The 18,212-nt window shown below is 39.6% G+C and overlaps 1 protein-coding gene across 2 annotated transcripts in view; it reads right to left on the reverse strand.

The window, feature by feature from the left end:
- Positions 1-18,212, reverse strand: part of SLC26A4 (solute carrier family 26 member 4) — a 53,014-nt gene that overhangs the window by 34,193 nt on the left and 609 nt on the right. The window contains exons 2-5 of one of the 2 annotated variants that reach the window (XM_017889571.1): positions 16,740-16,879; positions 8,350-8,460; positions 5,747-5,931; positions 4,983-5,147 (exon numbers count right to left, since the gene is read on the reverse strand). In XM_017889571.1, coding sequence (XP_017745060.1) covers positions 4,983-5,147; positions 5,747-5,931; positions 8,350-8,460; positions 16,740-16,879 — 601 coding nt within the window. The remainder of the gene's footprint in view (positions 1-4,982; positions 5,148-5,746; positions 5,932-8,349; positions 8,461-16,739; positions 16,880-18,212) is intronic. The other variant, XM_017889573.1, reaches the window with a different exon arrangement.

Raw genomic sequence — 18,212 nt, forward strand, 5'->3', positions numbered from 1 at the left:
CACTTTGTCTGCTTTTCAGAGTCACTGAAAATTGCTAAAGGCAGATACACTGACAGAAACAAGATGATGCAGGGGACAGCAGAGTGAAAAAGAAAATGGGATAACTACCACCAGCAGACACAATAACAAGAACTTAGGGCATTTAACACAGGGCAAACAGCCCTACCTACCCCAGAGGCTTGAAGGTTATCATTGCGGTTTGGTCCTTTACATAATCAGTTTTCTGATGGATGACCCTGATTAATTCATGAGCTAGACATCACATTTTGATGAATTGTCTATTCGTTAAAAGTGTACTTTTCAACTGAAGATGTAAAATTGAAACTTGAAAACAAAATATTTGGAATCACTATCCCAATCACACAAACATTTTACCTTACAAAATAATCACTACAGGATTCCAGTTTAATCCATGAGAATCACTTAGACCTTTGAATAAAAAGTATGTCTGGTGGATTAAAAGTATAACATGAGGTTCAAAAACCAAAATCAGTTTATATTACACAATTGCATCATGCAAGGCATCTGAGTATATAAATAAGTTGCCTACATATTAAGTAATCATTCAGAATCTTTTAAGACAAGCTCTATGATAGAAAGTTTAATCTGTGTAGAAATAAAACTCACCATGTAAACTAAAATAGTCAGCTTATACTTAACAACATGGAAATTAGACTCTACAAAAACACTGAACAGTACTTCTAATTTAGTTTACTGTTAAAATACCATAAAATATGTTAATAGTATGGATACCCATATGATTCTGTATTTTAGCTTAGTATTCCCAATAATTCAAATTATGATAATGAACTTTTTGGTAATAGATAATATTTTACTGTGTTTGGACAATTTTAGGACAATTTCATTTAGCTAACTTCTTTGTTCTTGCCCAGGATTACCTGAGTTTATGAAGCCGTAAGAAAAAAAATTATGCCCAATAATGTGTATGAGAAAATTGATCTGTTTACTATTGGAGCTGAATTTATTTTGTTTATTTTATCTCCAAGAATATCACAAACCCTTCACAACCACCTTTTGCTGTCAGGCATTTCCTTCCATATCTTTTGTGTATACATGTATAGATCAATCCTTAAAGTGTTACTTTAATATAATGGTATAAATTTTACATACTGAAATAGGTACAAAGCAACAAATCTAATCAAGCTTAGTGGTGGCTTTCAAGGCTCTCACCCTTGTCTACTGAGACAAACCATTCAAACTGAATGGTGGGAAATCAACCCCTAAGTGGACTGGGATTTACTTAGATAACCGAGTAGCTACATGGTAGCATCAAGGATATTAACTAATTCTAAATTGCTGCCAATATCCTGTCATTCTCCCTTCTGCCTCCTACATCCAGTATCTCTGGCATTTGTAAACTAACTTATTTCTTTTTCTCCTAATATTTCCTCCTCTATTTCTTTTCATTCGTTATTTCTAGTTGTCAGTACCTCTTTGGGGGAGAGGGCAGGACAAACCAAAGTGCAACCTTAGAACAAAGATTAGTTAACATTTCAGGTAAAGTATTTTACAACAATCTTACAGTCTTTCCTGGGAGAGTCCTCTACTACTCTGCATTTATTGAAGGATTCTTTCATGTAAAATTACAATGGCAATATCATAAGCAAAATTCTCTGTTCAGGGACTAAGCAGCTCATTCAGCCCTATGCAATCATTTTCAGATGTGCTGAATCTTTTTTTTTTTTTTTTTTCAGAAGAGCAAACTTATATTCACCACCACATAGGGATGATTGAAATATCTTCTCCAACTTGGCTGGCCTGTGTGGAGTTTCTTGCAAAATTCTATGCTGTATGCTAAACTGAGACTTCAATAAAAATATTCAACAGGAAATAAGTTACATAATGACTGCACTTGGTTTAAAAACTATTTTTGATCTTGGTCTAGTGTTTCATGGTCACTTTTGTCCCTGTCAAAGTGAAATCATTTGCAGAAAGTTTCTTCTTAAACATAATCCTACGAGAGCAGAAGAACTATTTCTCCTGTTCTGCAAGGGTCCTGCAATGGCCATGGACCCAGGTCAACGATTAGTTTGGACCTCCTGTGATCTGTGTAGGTGAAGGTCTAGCAATGTTTGCCTAATGAGGTGAGTATACTCAGTAAGAGATGTCTTGGTAGGTTAAGGAGTCACTGGGTTTGTATAGGGAGTGAACAGTGCCTGGCACATGGTAAGTATTCAATATATGTGTATTGAATAGATAAACTGAATGAATGAGAATGAAGGAATAAATGAATGAACACTTGATGAAGAAAATGTAAAAGTAAGTAAAAAGCAAGATGTGCCAGGGGCTGCAAAAGTTACAGAGCCTGTCCAGATAAGGCAGTCAGAGGTCTCAAAAAGAACTAAGGATTGGCCAGGTGTAGTGGCTCACACCTATAATCCCAACACATTAGGAGGCTGCAGTAAGAGGATTGCTTGAGGCCAGGGGTTCAAGACCAGCCTGGGCGACATTGCAAAACTCCTGTCTCTACCAAAATAAAATCTTAAAATTTTTAATTTTAATTTTAAAATACGGGCTGTGCATGGTGGCTCACTCCTGTAATCCTGGAACTTTGGGAGGCCAAGGTAAGAGGATCACTTGAGCTCAGGAGTTCGAGACTAAACTGGGCAACATAGCAAGATATTGCCTCTACTAAAATTCAACAAAGAAAAAGAAAATTAGCCAGGTGTGGTGGTGCACGCCTGTAGTTCCAGCTACTCAGGAGGCTGAGGGGAAGAATTGCTTGACACAGGGAGATGAAGGTTGCAGTGAGCTATGACTGTGCTACTGTACTCCAGCCCGGGCAATGGGGCAAGATCCTGTCTCAAAAAAAAAATTTTTTTTTAATAGAAAACTGAGGATTTGACAGGAAAAATGTATGAAGAATGACCCATATAATGCTGACTCAAAAACTTTTGCTAATGTCTTCTAATAGGCTGGGTCCCGAGGAAATGAACGGCGAGTTTCATGAGGTCTATTCATCTGTGATAATAATAATAATAAACTCAATTCTTACTATGTGCCAGATATTGTGCTAAGTGCCTTGCACATATTTTCTTTCTCAATACTCACAGCTCTAAGAGGTAGTTACTATTACGACTCCCATTTTACAATTGAGGACACTGAGGCTTAGGGAGGTTGAGTATAAACATCACAGGTAGTGGGTGGAGAACCAAGATGCCAACTCAAGTCTGTTGAAATTCAAAGTCCGTGATCTTTTTTGTTTGTTTTTGGTTTTTTGTTTGTTGTTGTTGTTATTGTTGTTTGAGATGGGGTCTCACTCCCATCACCCAGGCTGGAAGGCAGTGGCATGATCTTGGCTCACTGCAGCCTCAACTTCCTGAGCTCAGGTGATCCTCTCACCTCAGCCTCCCAAGTAGCTGGGACTACAGGTACGTGCCACCATGCATGGCTAATTTTTTTGTGTTTTTAGTAGGGACAAAGTTTTGTCATGCTGCCCAAGCTGATCTCGAACTCATGGGCTCAAGTGATCCACGTATGTCAGCCTCCCAAACTGCTGGAATCACAGGTGTGAGTCACCACGTCTGGCCTCATGATCTTCATCACTATGTGATTCTGCCTCCTCTGTCTATTCTCATTGCTTAGAGTGGTACCCGGCCTGTAGTAAGCACTTGGTAATATTTGTTGAATGGATGGAGTGTAATAGTATGGGATTATGGCACTGTTATGAAATTGAGCAATTCCTGACAACCTCACCAATTCTTAGATATGTGTACATGGCCTTACATTGTTTTAGAAGCCAATAGGTGGGACTTTAAAGACTCAAACTCCATTCTTAATGTTGACACATTGTTTTTGTATGATATCATTCCCCCAAGCTAGGATGACATCATGTTACTATTATCACCATTTTCAAGCATCAATAACATGCTTTATATAGAACACATTTTTAGATCCAAAACCTTTTTCAAATCTAATTAGTGTGATCTACATCCTGCTTTTGCATTTCTTTTGCATGGTGAATCATCTCTGAATCTAATGTTCCTTTTCATCTATAATTGTTGAGACGTTTACATTATGCATTTTATGAACTCTCATGGTTAGAAAAAGCTTTTAGAGATACATCTCCAATCATTTCATTTCACCAATAAAAAAGATGCCTTGAAATACTCATTTCAAATAACTCCTTTATTTAGAGTACTTGTTATGTACCAGCCCCTGGGCCAAGTGCTTATGTATTCTTATTTAACAATCCAATGAGGTATATACTATTACTAACCCAGTTTTGCAGAGAAGGAAACTGAGGCATGGTGATATGCTCACATGGCTAGTAGACAGTAGAGCCAGAATTTGAATCGAGGTCCATCCAGTTCTAAACCTGAGCTTTCAATGAGCACCCTAACCCTACATGATGTGTCCAGGGTCACTTACCTGTTAGAGACAAAGCTGAGGCTAGAAATCAAGTCTGTTACATTCCAGAGCAGCCTTTAATTCATTAGACCACTTTGTTTTCATTAATGTTTTTAAGTACAATAGTATTTCTAGAGAAGCAACCAAGTGTTTTCAATGGCTCCCAAAGTATTCATAGAGAAATGTGGGGTCTCCAGATTCAAGTTTTGTTTGGTTTTGGTTTTGGTCTTGTTTGAAACAGGTTCTTGTTCTGTTACCCAGGGTGGAGTGCAGTGGGGTGATCACAAATCACTGCAGCCTCAAGCTCTGGGGCTCAGGAGATCTTCCCACCTCAACCTCCCAAGTAGCTGAGACTAAAAGTGTACACCACTACACCCGGCAAATTTTTGGACTTTGGGATTTTTTTTTTTTTCTTTAGAGATGACGTCTCACCGTATTGCCCAGGCTGGTCTCAAACTCCTGGACTCAAGCGATCTGCCCACCTCAGCCTTCCAGAGTGCTGGGATTACAGGTGCAAGCTACCACGCCCAGCCCAGACTCAAAGAGAGAATGAATACAGTTGTTTCTGGAATGAACAGTGACCCATGCCTTGAGCAAGAAGCAACACTTACATAGATAATGGAGAGAACTCCATTATAGTTTTTGGTTGAAACATTGAGGACAATCTTTAGCTGTGAGACCAGCACTTGGAAGGCAGCAGCTGTTGTGAAGCCACCAACCAAAGGATCTGCCAAGTACCTCACTATGAATCCAATCTGCAAGCCTCCAAATATCAACTAGGATAAGAAAAAGGAAAGAAAAATTAAATGTTTGCCTGAGATAGAAACTAACTCTCTGGAAATATTAAATCAAGCTTAATACCAATGAAAACACTAGTAGCCTACCTATAGCACAAAAATACTTGTAGGAAAAAAAACACGAATTTCTTAATGCCTAATCACTCCCCTCCCTCCACCACTCTAAAATTTGAAAACGATGCGTAATAAAAACCTTGAAGTATTTCTATACATGTACTCAGAAAAGCAAAAACCCATAGCTTATTTCTGTGGCTTTCAGTCCTGTGTCTCTGCTCACCAGAACACTTTTTTCTCATTTATGGATTCTCATATACTTCCCTTCTCTCATCCTCAATTGAATCACACATGTTCTTCTGTGCTTTTTTCTGTCTCTGACTTTGATGATAAGTGAGTCTTAATAAGTGGGGTCTTGCTGTCTATTTTAGCATCTGACCTAAAACAATGTAATTTATAAAATAATTTTGGTTTCCAGAAAATTACTTTGTTTTGTTTTTAGAAGAATCTTTAAGTCTATATGCTTTAAAGTTAACTTCAAATAAAAATTACACCAATCTATATTTTACTTGTAAGTTCATTACCTGTATGATTCCAACCAGCAGAGTCAGGGCACTGGCAATCAGGACTCTAGCTATATCTCTAGCTGCAGTGTCTATCATGGTAGTATTTAATACAGTTCCATTGCTGCTGGATACGAGAAAGTGTTCGTCGGGGGCCATGCTCAGAACAACAGATCCAACCATTAAACTCACCACTGGAAAAGGTCCTGGGGAAAGAAAAGTCTCTAACAATTAATCAGTCATTAATCACAAATGTTCAATGTGTCTGCATAGGATTTAAAAGATGTATAAAAGATTTAGCTGTGACTAGGAAAATATTGTTTGTTCATGAAAGAAGCTAAGCCGGACCCAGTGACTCACATCTGTAATCCTAGCACTTTGGGAGACTGAGGTGGGAAGATTGCTTGAGCCCGGGAGTTCCAGACCAGCCTAAGCAACATAGTAAAACCCTATCTCTCCCAAAATAAGACAAAAATTAGCTGGTGGTGCGTGCCTATGATCTCAGCTACTTAGGAGGCTGAGATGTGGGGATTGCTTGAGTTGGGGAGGTGGAGGCTGCAGTGAGCTGAGATCACACCACCACACTCCAGCCTAGGTGACAGAGCCAGATCCTGTCTCAACAACAACAAAAAGAAACTTAAAAAGCAGATATTTTGAGGCATTCATGACCCAGAAACAGGTGAGAGAGACATGTAGGTAGATTATTATGATACAACATTCAGGATGCTTTGTGAGTATATCAAAAGGTTGTCTAACCTGTCTGTGTGTGATCCTCAGGTGTATGGGTGGTGGGGACGGGGATGAGAGTTGTCAGGAAAGGCTTTCTGGCAAAGGTGGCACATACATTGAGTGTTTACTTGTTCCACTCAATTTTTGTTTCATATAATCTCATTAATTTCCTAAGTGTCCAATATCCTAATCTCTGTGGATCAGAGTATCTTGATCAATATCAAAGGGTCCAAATTAGGATTAAAAAAATAGCAAAGGAGTATGAAGTTTCTTTCTCTTTTAGTAAGACAAAACATTTTTTCATATCAAATGTCAATCTGTAAGATTTTATATTTTAAAAAAATATTATTTTTTTCTGGCAACTGCTCCGTTTACTATTGTTATTTTTATCTATGATGATGATGATGATTCTACCCTTTCATCATGGAAGCCTTTATGGTTTTGAGGTCCCAAAACCCAGCCCCAATCACCTGGAATATCTCAATGTATAGAATACGAAAGAGAAAAATCAGCTTCCATGTTCCTCATCCAAGCATTCAACACTAATTGATTCTCCAAGGTGAGGAAGTTCTTTCAATCAGTAACCTCTTTCTGATCTCATTCTAAGGAAATACAACTAAGGACAAAAACACGGGTTGGGGATAAAGTAGATGGTTGCATTTATTTCAAGAGGATCATTGAGGTAGACATGTCTAGCCAGCAGATGGATGTAGGAGCAAAATTTTCTCTAGTATAAATGTCAAAGTCACAAAATAGCATTAAAACACTCATTTACTAGGACATTCTAACAAACGAGAATTCAAATTTTAGGAAGAGCAGGAAAACTTATTATAAGCCATACCAAGAAAGAAAGCCAAGCTTAGCTTCTAAATTGTTTTGGTAAGATTTTGCCAGTCTTCTAATATTAGTGATTTAAAATAAGTATGCTCTTCAATTAAATCATGAATATGTATTTGATGAACATACTTAGTAATTTCTTTTTTTTTTTTTGAGACGGAGTCTCGCTCTGTCACCCAAACTGGAGTGCAGTGGCCAGATCTCAGCTCACTGCAAGCTCTGCCTTTCTTTTTGGGTTCACGCCATTCTCCTGCCTCAGCCTCCCGAGTAGCTGGGACTATAGGCGCCCGCCACCTCGCCCGGCTAGGTTTTTTTTTGTATTTTTTAGTAGAGACGGGGTTTCACCGGGTTAGCCAGGATGGTCTCGATCTCCTGACCTTGTGATCCGCCCGTCTCGGCCTCCCAAAGTGCTGGGATTACAGGCTTGAGCCACNGCTGCTGTGCCCGGCACCACATATAGTTTTTTGTTGTTTTTTGAGACGGAGTCTCGCTCTGTCGCCCAAACTGGAGTGCAGTGGCCGGATCTCAGCTCACTGCAAGCTCCGCCTTTCTTTTTGGGTTCACGCCATTCTCCTGCCTCAGCCTCCCGAGTAGCTGGGACTATAGGCGCCCGCCACCTCGCCCGGCTAGGTTTTTTTTTGTATTTTTTAGTAGAGACGGGGTTTCACCGGGTTAGCCAGGATGGTCTCGATCTCCTGACCTTGTGATCCGCCCGTCTCGGCCTCCCAAAGTGCTGGGATTATTTTAAAAACCAAAACATGCTAAAATGTTAAGGTAGGCTGTCATTTTCAGTTTTCAATTTTCTTCTTCATTAAAAAAAGTTACCTAACATCATTGAATAGAAAAAGTAGGCAAAACACTAAAATCCCATTTCCCTGAGAACATTAACAAAGATATATTAGGTTGGTGCAAATGTAATTGCGGTTTTCACAATTAAAAATATAACGGTGAAAACCACAATTACTTTTGCTCCAACATAATAGAGGTATAATGCACTTAATATAGCCAAAACACTTTAAGCATGAGCAAATATAATTGTAAAATATGCTTATAATTACCAACTGAGATATGTCTTGATGTTCCAAAGATAAAGTATGTCAGGATAGGGAAAAAAGCAGAGTAGAGACCATATCCAACAGGAACTGCAGCTAGTAGGGCATATGCCATCCCTGCAAGTACATCCAAAGTGATTACATTCACAAACCAAAGTTAAGGTATGCAGAAAGTCCTCAACTTACAATGGTTCCACTTATGACTTTGACTTTATGATGGTGCAAAAGCAATATGCATTCAGTAGAAACCATACTTTAAGTAACCATACAACTATTCTGTTTTTCACTTTCAGTATGTTATTCAGTAAATTACATGAGATATTCAGTATTTTATTATAAAATAGGCTTGTGTTAGATTATTTTGACCAACTGTAGGTTATTATAAGTGTTCTGAGCACATTTCAGGTAAGATAGCCTAAGTGATGATGTTCCATAGGTTAGGTGTATTAAGTGCATTTTTGACTTAAAATATGTTCAACTTGCAATGGGTTTATTAGGACATAACTCATGATAAGTAGAGGAGCATCTGTCTTTCTACTGCACAAAGAAGGGTCTTTACACAGATACTCTCAATTTACAGTTTCAACAGATCAGCCTGTCCTGAGTTGGTCTCCTTATTTTGCATACAGACTTGCTATGCTAGGATGCAGAACAGGATCCAAATCACCTGGAACAATGATTGCATCTACAAACATCACCTGCTCAGATGAATTGACTCAATTGGTCAGTAATTCAGTCGTCCACTAATCAGATCAGTGGGAAAAAACAATCAAGTCAATTGTTGATTAAAAACTTGGTCAGGCCCGGTGTTCCACACCTATAATCCCAGTGCTTTGGGACGCCATAGGCAGGAGCATCAGTTGAGCCCAGGAGTTTGAGACCAGCCTGGAAAACATAGCAAGACTCCATCTCTACAATAAAATGAATGAGCCTGGCATACTGGTTCACGCCTGTAGACCTTATTAAGGAGGCTGAGGTGGGAGGATTGCTTGAGCCCAGGAGTTTGAGGTTACAGCGAGCTATGATCGTGCCACTGCACTCCAGCCTGGGCAACAGAGCAAGACCTTGTGTCTAAAAAAGGAAAAAAATATTGGTCGATTCAGTACAAAGGCTCAGACCAGTTTTGCACAGAGGCAGTTGTGTCTGAGCTCAGTGTTTCTCTGCGTTCTGAGGGACACAGTCATTGTTACCCTGCCCTTTCTCCTTTCTTGGTGGGGGAAGAAAAGTTAGATCTAAAGAAAAAAATATGATAATTATACACAGCAGCAGACAAGACAACGCTACCCTAATGAAGTTGACCAACGCCTCTGCTAGGCAATGCCAGCAGCCCCCAAACCCATGAATTTCTGGCGATAGAGAAATCAACATTCTAGTTTACATGAGGGTTAGAAGAGGATAATGACATTCTTTTCCTTGGTTAAATACTTAGATAGTCAGCATATCTTACTCCGTTTTACCTCCTCACCCTTCACTCACTCACAATGAGAGAAAATCAAGCCTTTTGACCCTTGAGTCATTAATAAGGAATTATGTTTATAGTAGTTTATTAAAAATGGCAACAGCCTGAATATGCTGGCCCCCACGCACTCAATATCACTTATCAGATGAATGTCCCCAAGCGGGGAAGTGGTTAACTAAGTTATGCTTCATACTCCGTAATTCTATGAAATGAAATTGATGTGATGCTCAGAAGTACATTCACTAACATGGAGAGATATGAAGTAAAAAGGAAAAAAGTGAGTAAAATCAAGATTCAAAACTGATAGGTATGTACGCTCCCACTTTTGTAAAAAATACATTCCCACTCCAGCCTGTGGGAGTGTATGCATTAAAAAATCTGGAGGGGCCGGGCGCGGTGGGTCACACCTGTAATCCCAGCACTTTGGGAGGCCGAGGTGGGTGCATCACGAGGTCAGAAGCTCAAGACCACCCTGGCCAAGATGGTGAAACCCTGTCTCTACAAAAAATACAAAAATTAGCCAGGTATTGACGGGCACCTGTAATCCCAGCTACTTGGGAGGCTGAGGCACAGAATTTCTTGAACCCAGGAAGCGGAGGTTGCAGTAAGCCGAGATCGCGCCACTGCACTCCAGCCTGGGGAACAAGCAAGACTCCATCTCAAAAAAAAGAAAAAAAAATCTGGAGGTATTTTGAATGTAATATGAAGTAATTCAGATATACAAGAAACACAATACCCAATGAATAATACAATAAACTTTCATGTATCCGTTATCTAGCTTAAGAAATAAATTACTGCCAATGCAGTGGAAACTCTCAGTATATTCTTCCTCAATCACATCCTCTTTCCTCCCTCCACCCTCAGAAGGCAACAATTATCCTGAATTTGGTGCTTATTATTTCCAGACATTTCATTATACTTTTATATAGATATGTATTTATGTGTCTAGGAAGATATTTACTAAAATTGATGGGTTATCTGTATGGTAGGATCAGAGGAGATTTCTAGTTTGTGGTGGAGGTGTGTTTTCATGTTCCTTATGTGTATTTTCTAGTTTTCTACAATGAGCATTCATTCATTCAACAACAGTTGATCATGCACCTACCATGTGTCAGGCACTGTTAAAACAGAGTCTCTGCCCTTGTGGAGTTTGTATTCTAGAAAAATATATCTATTAGTGCAATTGTTTTAATATATAAATCACAAACAGGAATTGCAACAGTCAGTAGTCCCAAGAGCATGGAATAGAATAGGAAGGTGACTCCACAGAAGGAAGACAAGAAAAGAAGGAACAGGGGATGAAAGCACAACTTCTCTATTTCATATGGACAGTTTTCAAGTCCTTCTCAAACTTCCATTTCCCTAAACTGGGCTCTGCAGTTCTTAATATGCCTGGAAAAGGGGAACTTTTCAGTTTTCATATAAAGTGTCCCATTTAGGGACCACTACTACTCAAATATATTGTAATCATCTTAATTATAAAGAAACTTGGTGCAACAGTTTTAAAATTACACAATTTGTAAAGAAATCTGGAGCCAGGTGTGGTGTCTCATGCCTGTAATCCTAGCATTTTGGGAGGCTGAGGTGGGTAGATCACTGAAGCCAGGAGTTCGAGACCAGCCTGGCCAACATGGTGAAACCTCATCTCTACTAAAATACAAAAGTAGCTGGGGTGGGGCGGTACACGCCTGTAATTTCCCCTACTCGGGAGGCTCAGGCTCAAGAATATCTTGAATCCAGGAGGCAGTGGTTGCAGTGAGCCAAGATTATACCACTGCACTCCAGCCTGTGTGACAGAGAGACTCTGTCTGAAAAAAAAAAAAAATTAAAAGAAATCTGAGCCATTGATTTAAATGATAGAATCTCTCTGTTGGTAGTCATGATGTACAGGATGGTGACATATACTGATAAAGCAGGTGCTAATAAACAGTTGAAATTTGTATTAAATTTAAATTTCATCTAAAGGTAAAGCCTTCCACCATGTGAGGACGCAGCAAGGAGACAGGCTGTCACCAGAAACTGAGTTTGTAGGCACCTTCATGTTGCAGAAATAAATTTCTGTTGCTTACACAAACAAATAAATAAAAGTCAAAAGGAGAAAGCAGACAGCAGACTTCTTAAAGCTGTGAATAAAGATAGCCCTACAAGAGTTGCATCGATCTTTTGCTGTCTGATGGGAATTTTTTTAATAACTAAAATCAGAAAGATCCCATCATCCTTAGCAACCTCCTGGCTTCCCAGTAACCTGAGCTGGTCTTCTCAGAGTTGTTCTACTACTCAGCTGCTCAGCCAGTGGTTACGTTATGGACACTGTCATCACTGGAAACCACAACACCACCTCCAAAATCTGAATTTTGAGCCTCTCTCAACCTATAGCCACCAAGCCTTCCAGCTCACCTACCGCAGAATCCTTATTGCAACATTTATTTGTGCTCATGAGGCTTCTAATCAATTAACCGATCCACTTTCTCCCTATCCTCCACACCTTCCTGTCTTCACTTCCACCCTTGCCCACATAGATGCCATGGAATTTTGCAGATATTCTTAACTCTCTTTTTTCACTCTCTCCTTCCTTCCTTTTCTTGTCTGGCAAAACCCCAATTTGGCTGACCTCAAACATCCACCTTTTCCACGACAGCCTTCAAGCAGCTGGGTAAACTGAACTGAAGCCATCTACATCTGGGCTAATGAATTTCATGTAAAATGGGTGACCACAAGTGCCAGATGGGCACTCAACACTGCCTGGGGACCCAATTACATTTCCTCAGGGGGTGTGCCTTTCCTTTCTTTGAGACAACTGTTCAAACCTCCCCTACTTACCTCAATCTGCCCAAACCCTTCTCCACCAGACTCAAAGTTAAGAGACATATTCTGCTTTTAATCGAAAACACAGAATCCATGAGATGCTCCCAGGTTGCTTTTCATCAAAATTTCAAACCTGTCTTCATCTGCACCATTTGGGCTATCTTCCTTTGAAAAGGGAAGAAATGTCTCCTGCCTTTAAGGAGTAATTCTCCTAATTCTGTTCTCAAACCCCTCCATGCTTGCCCCTTTTTGCTACTTTGCTTCTAGTTATTTCTCCTGTACTTCTTGCACCATAGATCTCTTTCTACTAGGTCATTCCTATCGGTTCACAAATATGTTCTAGTATCTCCCATACTGAGAAAAACAAATTCTCCCTTCACTCTATCTTTATCTCTATCTCCCTCTGATTCATGGCAAAACTTCTTAAAAGCAGTCTGTAATCCTTCATCATACCCTACCCCTCAGGCATATTCAACACTCTTGTCCCCTCTATGCTATTTTTTTTTTTTAACCTTCTCTTTTGGCTTCTGATTCCACATTCCTTTGGTTGTTCTTTGTCTTCAACATCTTGGGCCCAGCTTTCTCAGGTTCTTGGCTGCCCCTCTCCCTGCCTTCCTAACCTCTAAGTACTCTGGCTCTCTTTTCTTCTACATCTGCCCTTTCTTCCTAGGTAATCACAGGCATTCCCACTCTTGTAAATATCACCTCTTTAACGATGCTTTCCTGATTTTTATGTCTGGCCTAGACCTCCCCTCTGACCTTCACACTTGCAGTAGCTCCCACTTCTCTATGTGGCATCTCCACTTGGAGGCCTCACCCCTGCATCTCAAACTTAGCATATCCAAAAGGAAACTTGATTTCCTATCCCAAACCTGCTCCTCAGCCTGTCTTTGCCATTTGGATAAATGATGTAATGATCTACCCGGTTGCTCAAGCCAACAACCTTGGAGGCATCTGTGATTTTCATCCACACTCATCAGTATGCATCAGTGATTCTTACTGCACAATATATTCCAGATCTTGCAGCTCTCTTCATAGCCTGCCTCATCCGGTTAAAGCTGACACACCTATTCTCCCTTTAATTCACAGCAATATCCCTACAGGACCAGGAATAAATGAGGCAAATGAGGTGCCTAGGGCACAATATTTAAAGAGGCACTCACCCACACTACAATTCTTCCTCTTCCTCCCTGGAAAATACTAAGTTTTCTGGCCTCAGGGCCTTTGCACCTTTACCTGGTACACTCTTTTTTTCTGCTTATCACATGGCTGTCTCCTTCTCATTCTCTTGTCTTTGACTAAATTTCACCTTCTCAGTAAGGTCTCCCTGGACCATTGTATCTAAAATAGACCTCCCTTCCTGGCTAGGTGCGGGGGCTCACACCTGTAATCCCAGCACTTTGGGAGGCTGAAGCAGGCAGATCACTTGAGCCTAGGAGTTCCAGACCAGCCTGGGCAACATGGTGAAACCCTGTCTCTACAAAAAATACAAAAATTAGCTAAGCATGGTGGCACATGCCTGTAGTTCCAGCTACTGGGGAGGCTGAGATGGGAGGATCACTTGGGCCTAGGAGGCCAAGGCTGCTGTGATCTCACCACTGCACTCCAGCCTGGGCAACAGGGCAAGACCCTGTCTCAAAAAAATATAAAAATAAAGATCCACCTTTCAAATTAATCCCTATTACAGTATATTTAATCCACCACAATAGATATTGCAATCTATAATTATTTTTGTATTTATCTACTTATTTAATTCCCATCCCTACCCCTCAAAATAATTTTACAAAGCTCCATGAGGTCAGCACCTGTGCCTGTTAATGAACCACTGAATCCACATGACTGGATACCTGGCCTACAGAATTCATTTATAAATATTTATTAAGTAAATGAATGATAAATGAATGTATAAGTAAGCCAGATTAACCTCCCAGAAATTCACCTTATGCAGATAACTTTATAGAGATAATGTTTCTAGAAAAACATGTTACCCATAAAGTAAGGAACTACACAATAGACACCGGATTAAAATCCCAGCTGTACCACTTATCAGCTTCATGACCCTGGGCAAGATTTAATAGATTTCTCACCTACTGAAAATGAAATAATAATAGACCTACCTAGAAGGATTGTTATGAGGATTAAATGAGATAACTGGCAACATTCTTACTTAGCATAGTGTCTCATGCTTATAAACAAAATGAATTCTTATAAGATACTTGCCTATGAAAACTGGGGAGACATGGAGCATGAAGCATCATTTTTCATATGTAAAGAGGATTCATTGTCAGGAATGCAATTCAATCTTTTTCACTAAATATACCATCTCTTATGTGCCTGTCTCTGTGCTAGGCACCTGCTGAACAAACATGAATTAGGCATGATTCCTGTCCCCCAGGAGTCACAGGGTGTCGCCATGTCACAGCCCTTAGAGCACAGTGTAGAATACTTGGCGTTGTCTAACTTATGAACCGCACAGCCCATCCTAGTCTCTCTCCCATCCACTTTTGTGATTAAGAACATGCTTGATCGGGCTGAGGCTCCACCCTGGGTTCATAGGCCATCCTCCTTCTCTGAGGGCATCTACCTGGCCTGATCTGAGCAATCTTGAAAGCTCCATAGCCAAATTTTAGCTCACGATATTGCTCAACATTCATTACTAGCTTCTGAAAATACTTCTATTTTCAAGCCATCCCCACCCCACCCTACTTCCCATCACTTGGCAAACTCAGACTTAGCCATCAGGGAAACTCAGTTTTGACATTCAGCTTCCAGGAAGCCATTCAAGATCCCCTAAGACCGCTTTGAGTGACCCTCATTTGCACTCCCTTAGCAAGTAATTTGCACTCCCCTGCCAGAGCCCTTATCACATTGAATTATCTCTTTCTCCATTGGACTATGAGTTCCTTGGAAGCAGAGGATGCATCTTATTCATGTCAGCATATCTAATGCCTGGAACATATTAGGTGTTTCACAAATTATAATAAATAACAACATTTCTGTTTTCATGATTCAGGGTCTTTGGGAAATTGGTCAGGGTGTTGGGTGTGGGACAGAAACGAAATGGTGGGGATGGGGGACAGATGAGAATGCCATACTGCTAGGCACTGACTATACAACAGATTTCTAAGATGCTTATGGGAATATTATGGTATGAACTCAGTTTATAAAACAATAAATAACCACCTATGTTGGCACATTTTCCCACAGACTAAAATAAGAGGATGATTTTTTTTAAAAAAAAGGATGAGGGGCAGACAAAACATTCATGTGGAGTCCAGGCTAGGAAGCTTCCTTTATTTTTCCTTAAGCCAGTTTCAAACTGCACCTCAAGATCCATGTTTGGGAGGCTGGACATGGTAGCTCACGCCTGTAATCTCAGTACTTTGGGATACCAAGGCGGGTGGATCACTTGAGGTTAGGAGTTCCAGACCACCCTGGCCAACATGGTGAAACCCCGTCTCTACTAAAAACACAAAAATTAGCTGGACATGGTGGCATATGTCTGTGGTCCCAGCTACTCAGAAGGCTGAGGCATGAGAATCACTTGAACCTGAGAGGCCAAGGTTGCAAATGAGCCAAGATTGCACCATTGCACACCAGCCTGGGTGACAGAGCAAGACTCTGTCTCTAAAAAGCAAAACAAAACAAAACAAACAAATGAAAAAGATCCATGTGTGGATATAAAATAATTTAATGTGCTGCAATCATCATTTTAAAAGCCTAAGCATAATAGAACAAAGTGAAAAATTAGCATATTGTAATAAGTATTTTACAGGAACTTTAGATATACATGTACATATCATGATGTAACACATACTTCTTTTTTTTTTTTTAACCTTGACTTGAAACTCTTTACACATTTCTTACTGCGAATTGTGGTCAATAAAAATTGAGAAGCCACTGCCTAGTATATGCCTCTAAATTGGAGCTCTGTACCTAGTGTGGCTGCATTTTCCCAGGAAGAGAACTCTAAGGAAGAGGAGAAAAGAGGTGACTCTCTCCACTAAGGGGCTCTACAGGAAAGATAAAGGCCTTGAAGGGTAAGCAAACATCTGTCACAGACCTATGGTAGCTGGGGAGAAGTGTTAAACTCCTTCTGGAGACCAGAACTCTCAATCCACCAACATCTTACCTTGCAGCGTGGCCACTAGCCCAGTACTAACTCCTGAAACGATGTCACTAAGCAGCCATTCCTTGACTCGGTATTTGGGCAGCCACTCCAAGATGGGCAGGAGAGTCTTTAGCACACCAAAGGCTCTCTTTCTTGAACAACTGTCAAAAAGCAAGAAAACTGGGTTTTCAATCCAATCTCAGTCACAATCAATTTACAAATCACAAAGCTGTGAGCTCAATTCTGCTGATGTTTGTAGCTATTTAGAAAAAGAGTAAGAATTTCATGGAAAATAATAACCCTGAAGTGCTTACCATGCTTTTGCCAAGAACTCTATCTATCCTTTTAAATGTATTCTTCTAGAAAACACAGGATTAAGTGTCCCACCCCTTGCTCACCTTTTTAATCCTCTGAGAAAATATTCCTACACAAAAACCTATTTTCTGGTCCAGCTCGAGACTGATGGATGTGGAGTCTCTAAACGGAGATTAATTTTCAGACTCCTAATCCAGGCGCCTTATTATTATTTTATTTAAAGAAAATAAACATACTGAGTGTATTTTGGCAATACAAGTCTGGAGCTAGTTTTTACAAAAATCTTAGCATGAGGAATGTATAACTTAAACCTTGCTACTTAGTAGTTTTTAAATTCAATGATAAAAGAAAAATATCAAAAATAGGTGGTATTATATAACTCCTGATTTGAATAAATTGTTTTTTTAAATTATAGTATTTATGGGACTATTGGACATTTTAACAATGACTCATTTTTTGATATTAAGGAGTTATTTTTAGATATTAAGGTGTGATCATGAAATGTGGTTATATTTTTTAAGAGTCTTTAAAGATACGCAGTAAAATACATAAAGACAGTATGCTATATGGGATTTGCTTAAAAATAATAGTGGNCCTTGCTACTTAGTAGTTTTTAAATTCAATGATAAAAGAAAATATCAAAATAGGTGGTATTATATAACTCCTGATTTGAATAAATTGTTTTTTTAAATTATAGTATTTATGGGACTATTGGACATTTTAACAATGACTCATTTTTTGATATTAAGGAGTTATTTTAGATATTAAGGTGTGATCATGAAATGTGGTTATATTTTTTAAGAGTCTTTAAAGATACGCAGTAAAATACATAAAGACAGTATGCTATATGGGATTTGCTTAAAAATAATAGTGGAGGGAGAAAGTAGGTGTCGATATAAGAAACAAGATTAACTTGGAGTTGATCACTGTTGAGGCTGAGTGATGGGTAGAAACGGTGGGGGTGGGGAGTTCATTATACTGTTACGTCTACTTATGCATATATTTGAAATGTTCTATAATGAAAGGTTTTAGAAACTCTAATTTCTTGATGTTCGTGACATCTAGTTACAGCACGTTTGGGTTTAGAGACTGAGGGTGGCTCTCCGTAGGGGTCCCACCTCCTGCTGGTGAAGTACTTGGCACACCCTGCGCTCCCCTAGGTTCTAGCTTGCATTCTGG

Source organism: Rhinopithecus bieti, unplaced genomic scaffold (assembly GCF_001698545.2).
Source record: "Rhinopithecus bieti isolate Rb0 unplaced genomic scaffold, ASM169854v2 scaffold_18688, whole genome shotgun sequence".
Lineage (NCBI taxonomy): Eukaryota > Metazoa > Chordata > Mammalia > Primates > Cercopithecidae > Rhinopithecus > Rhinopithecus bieti.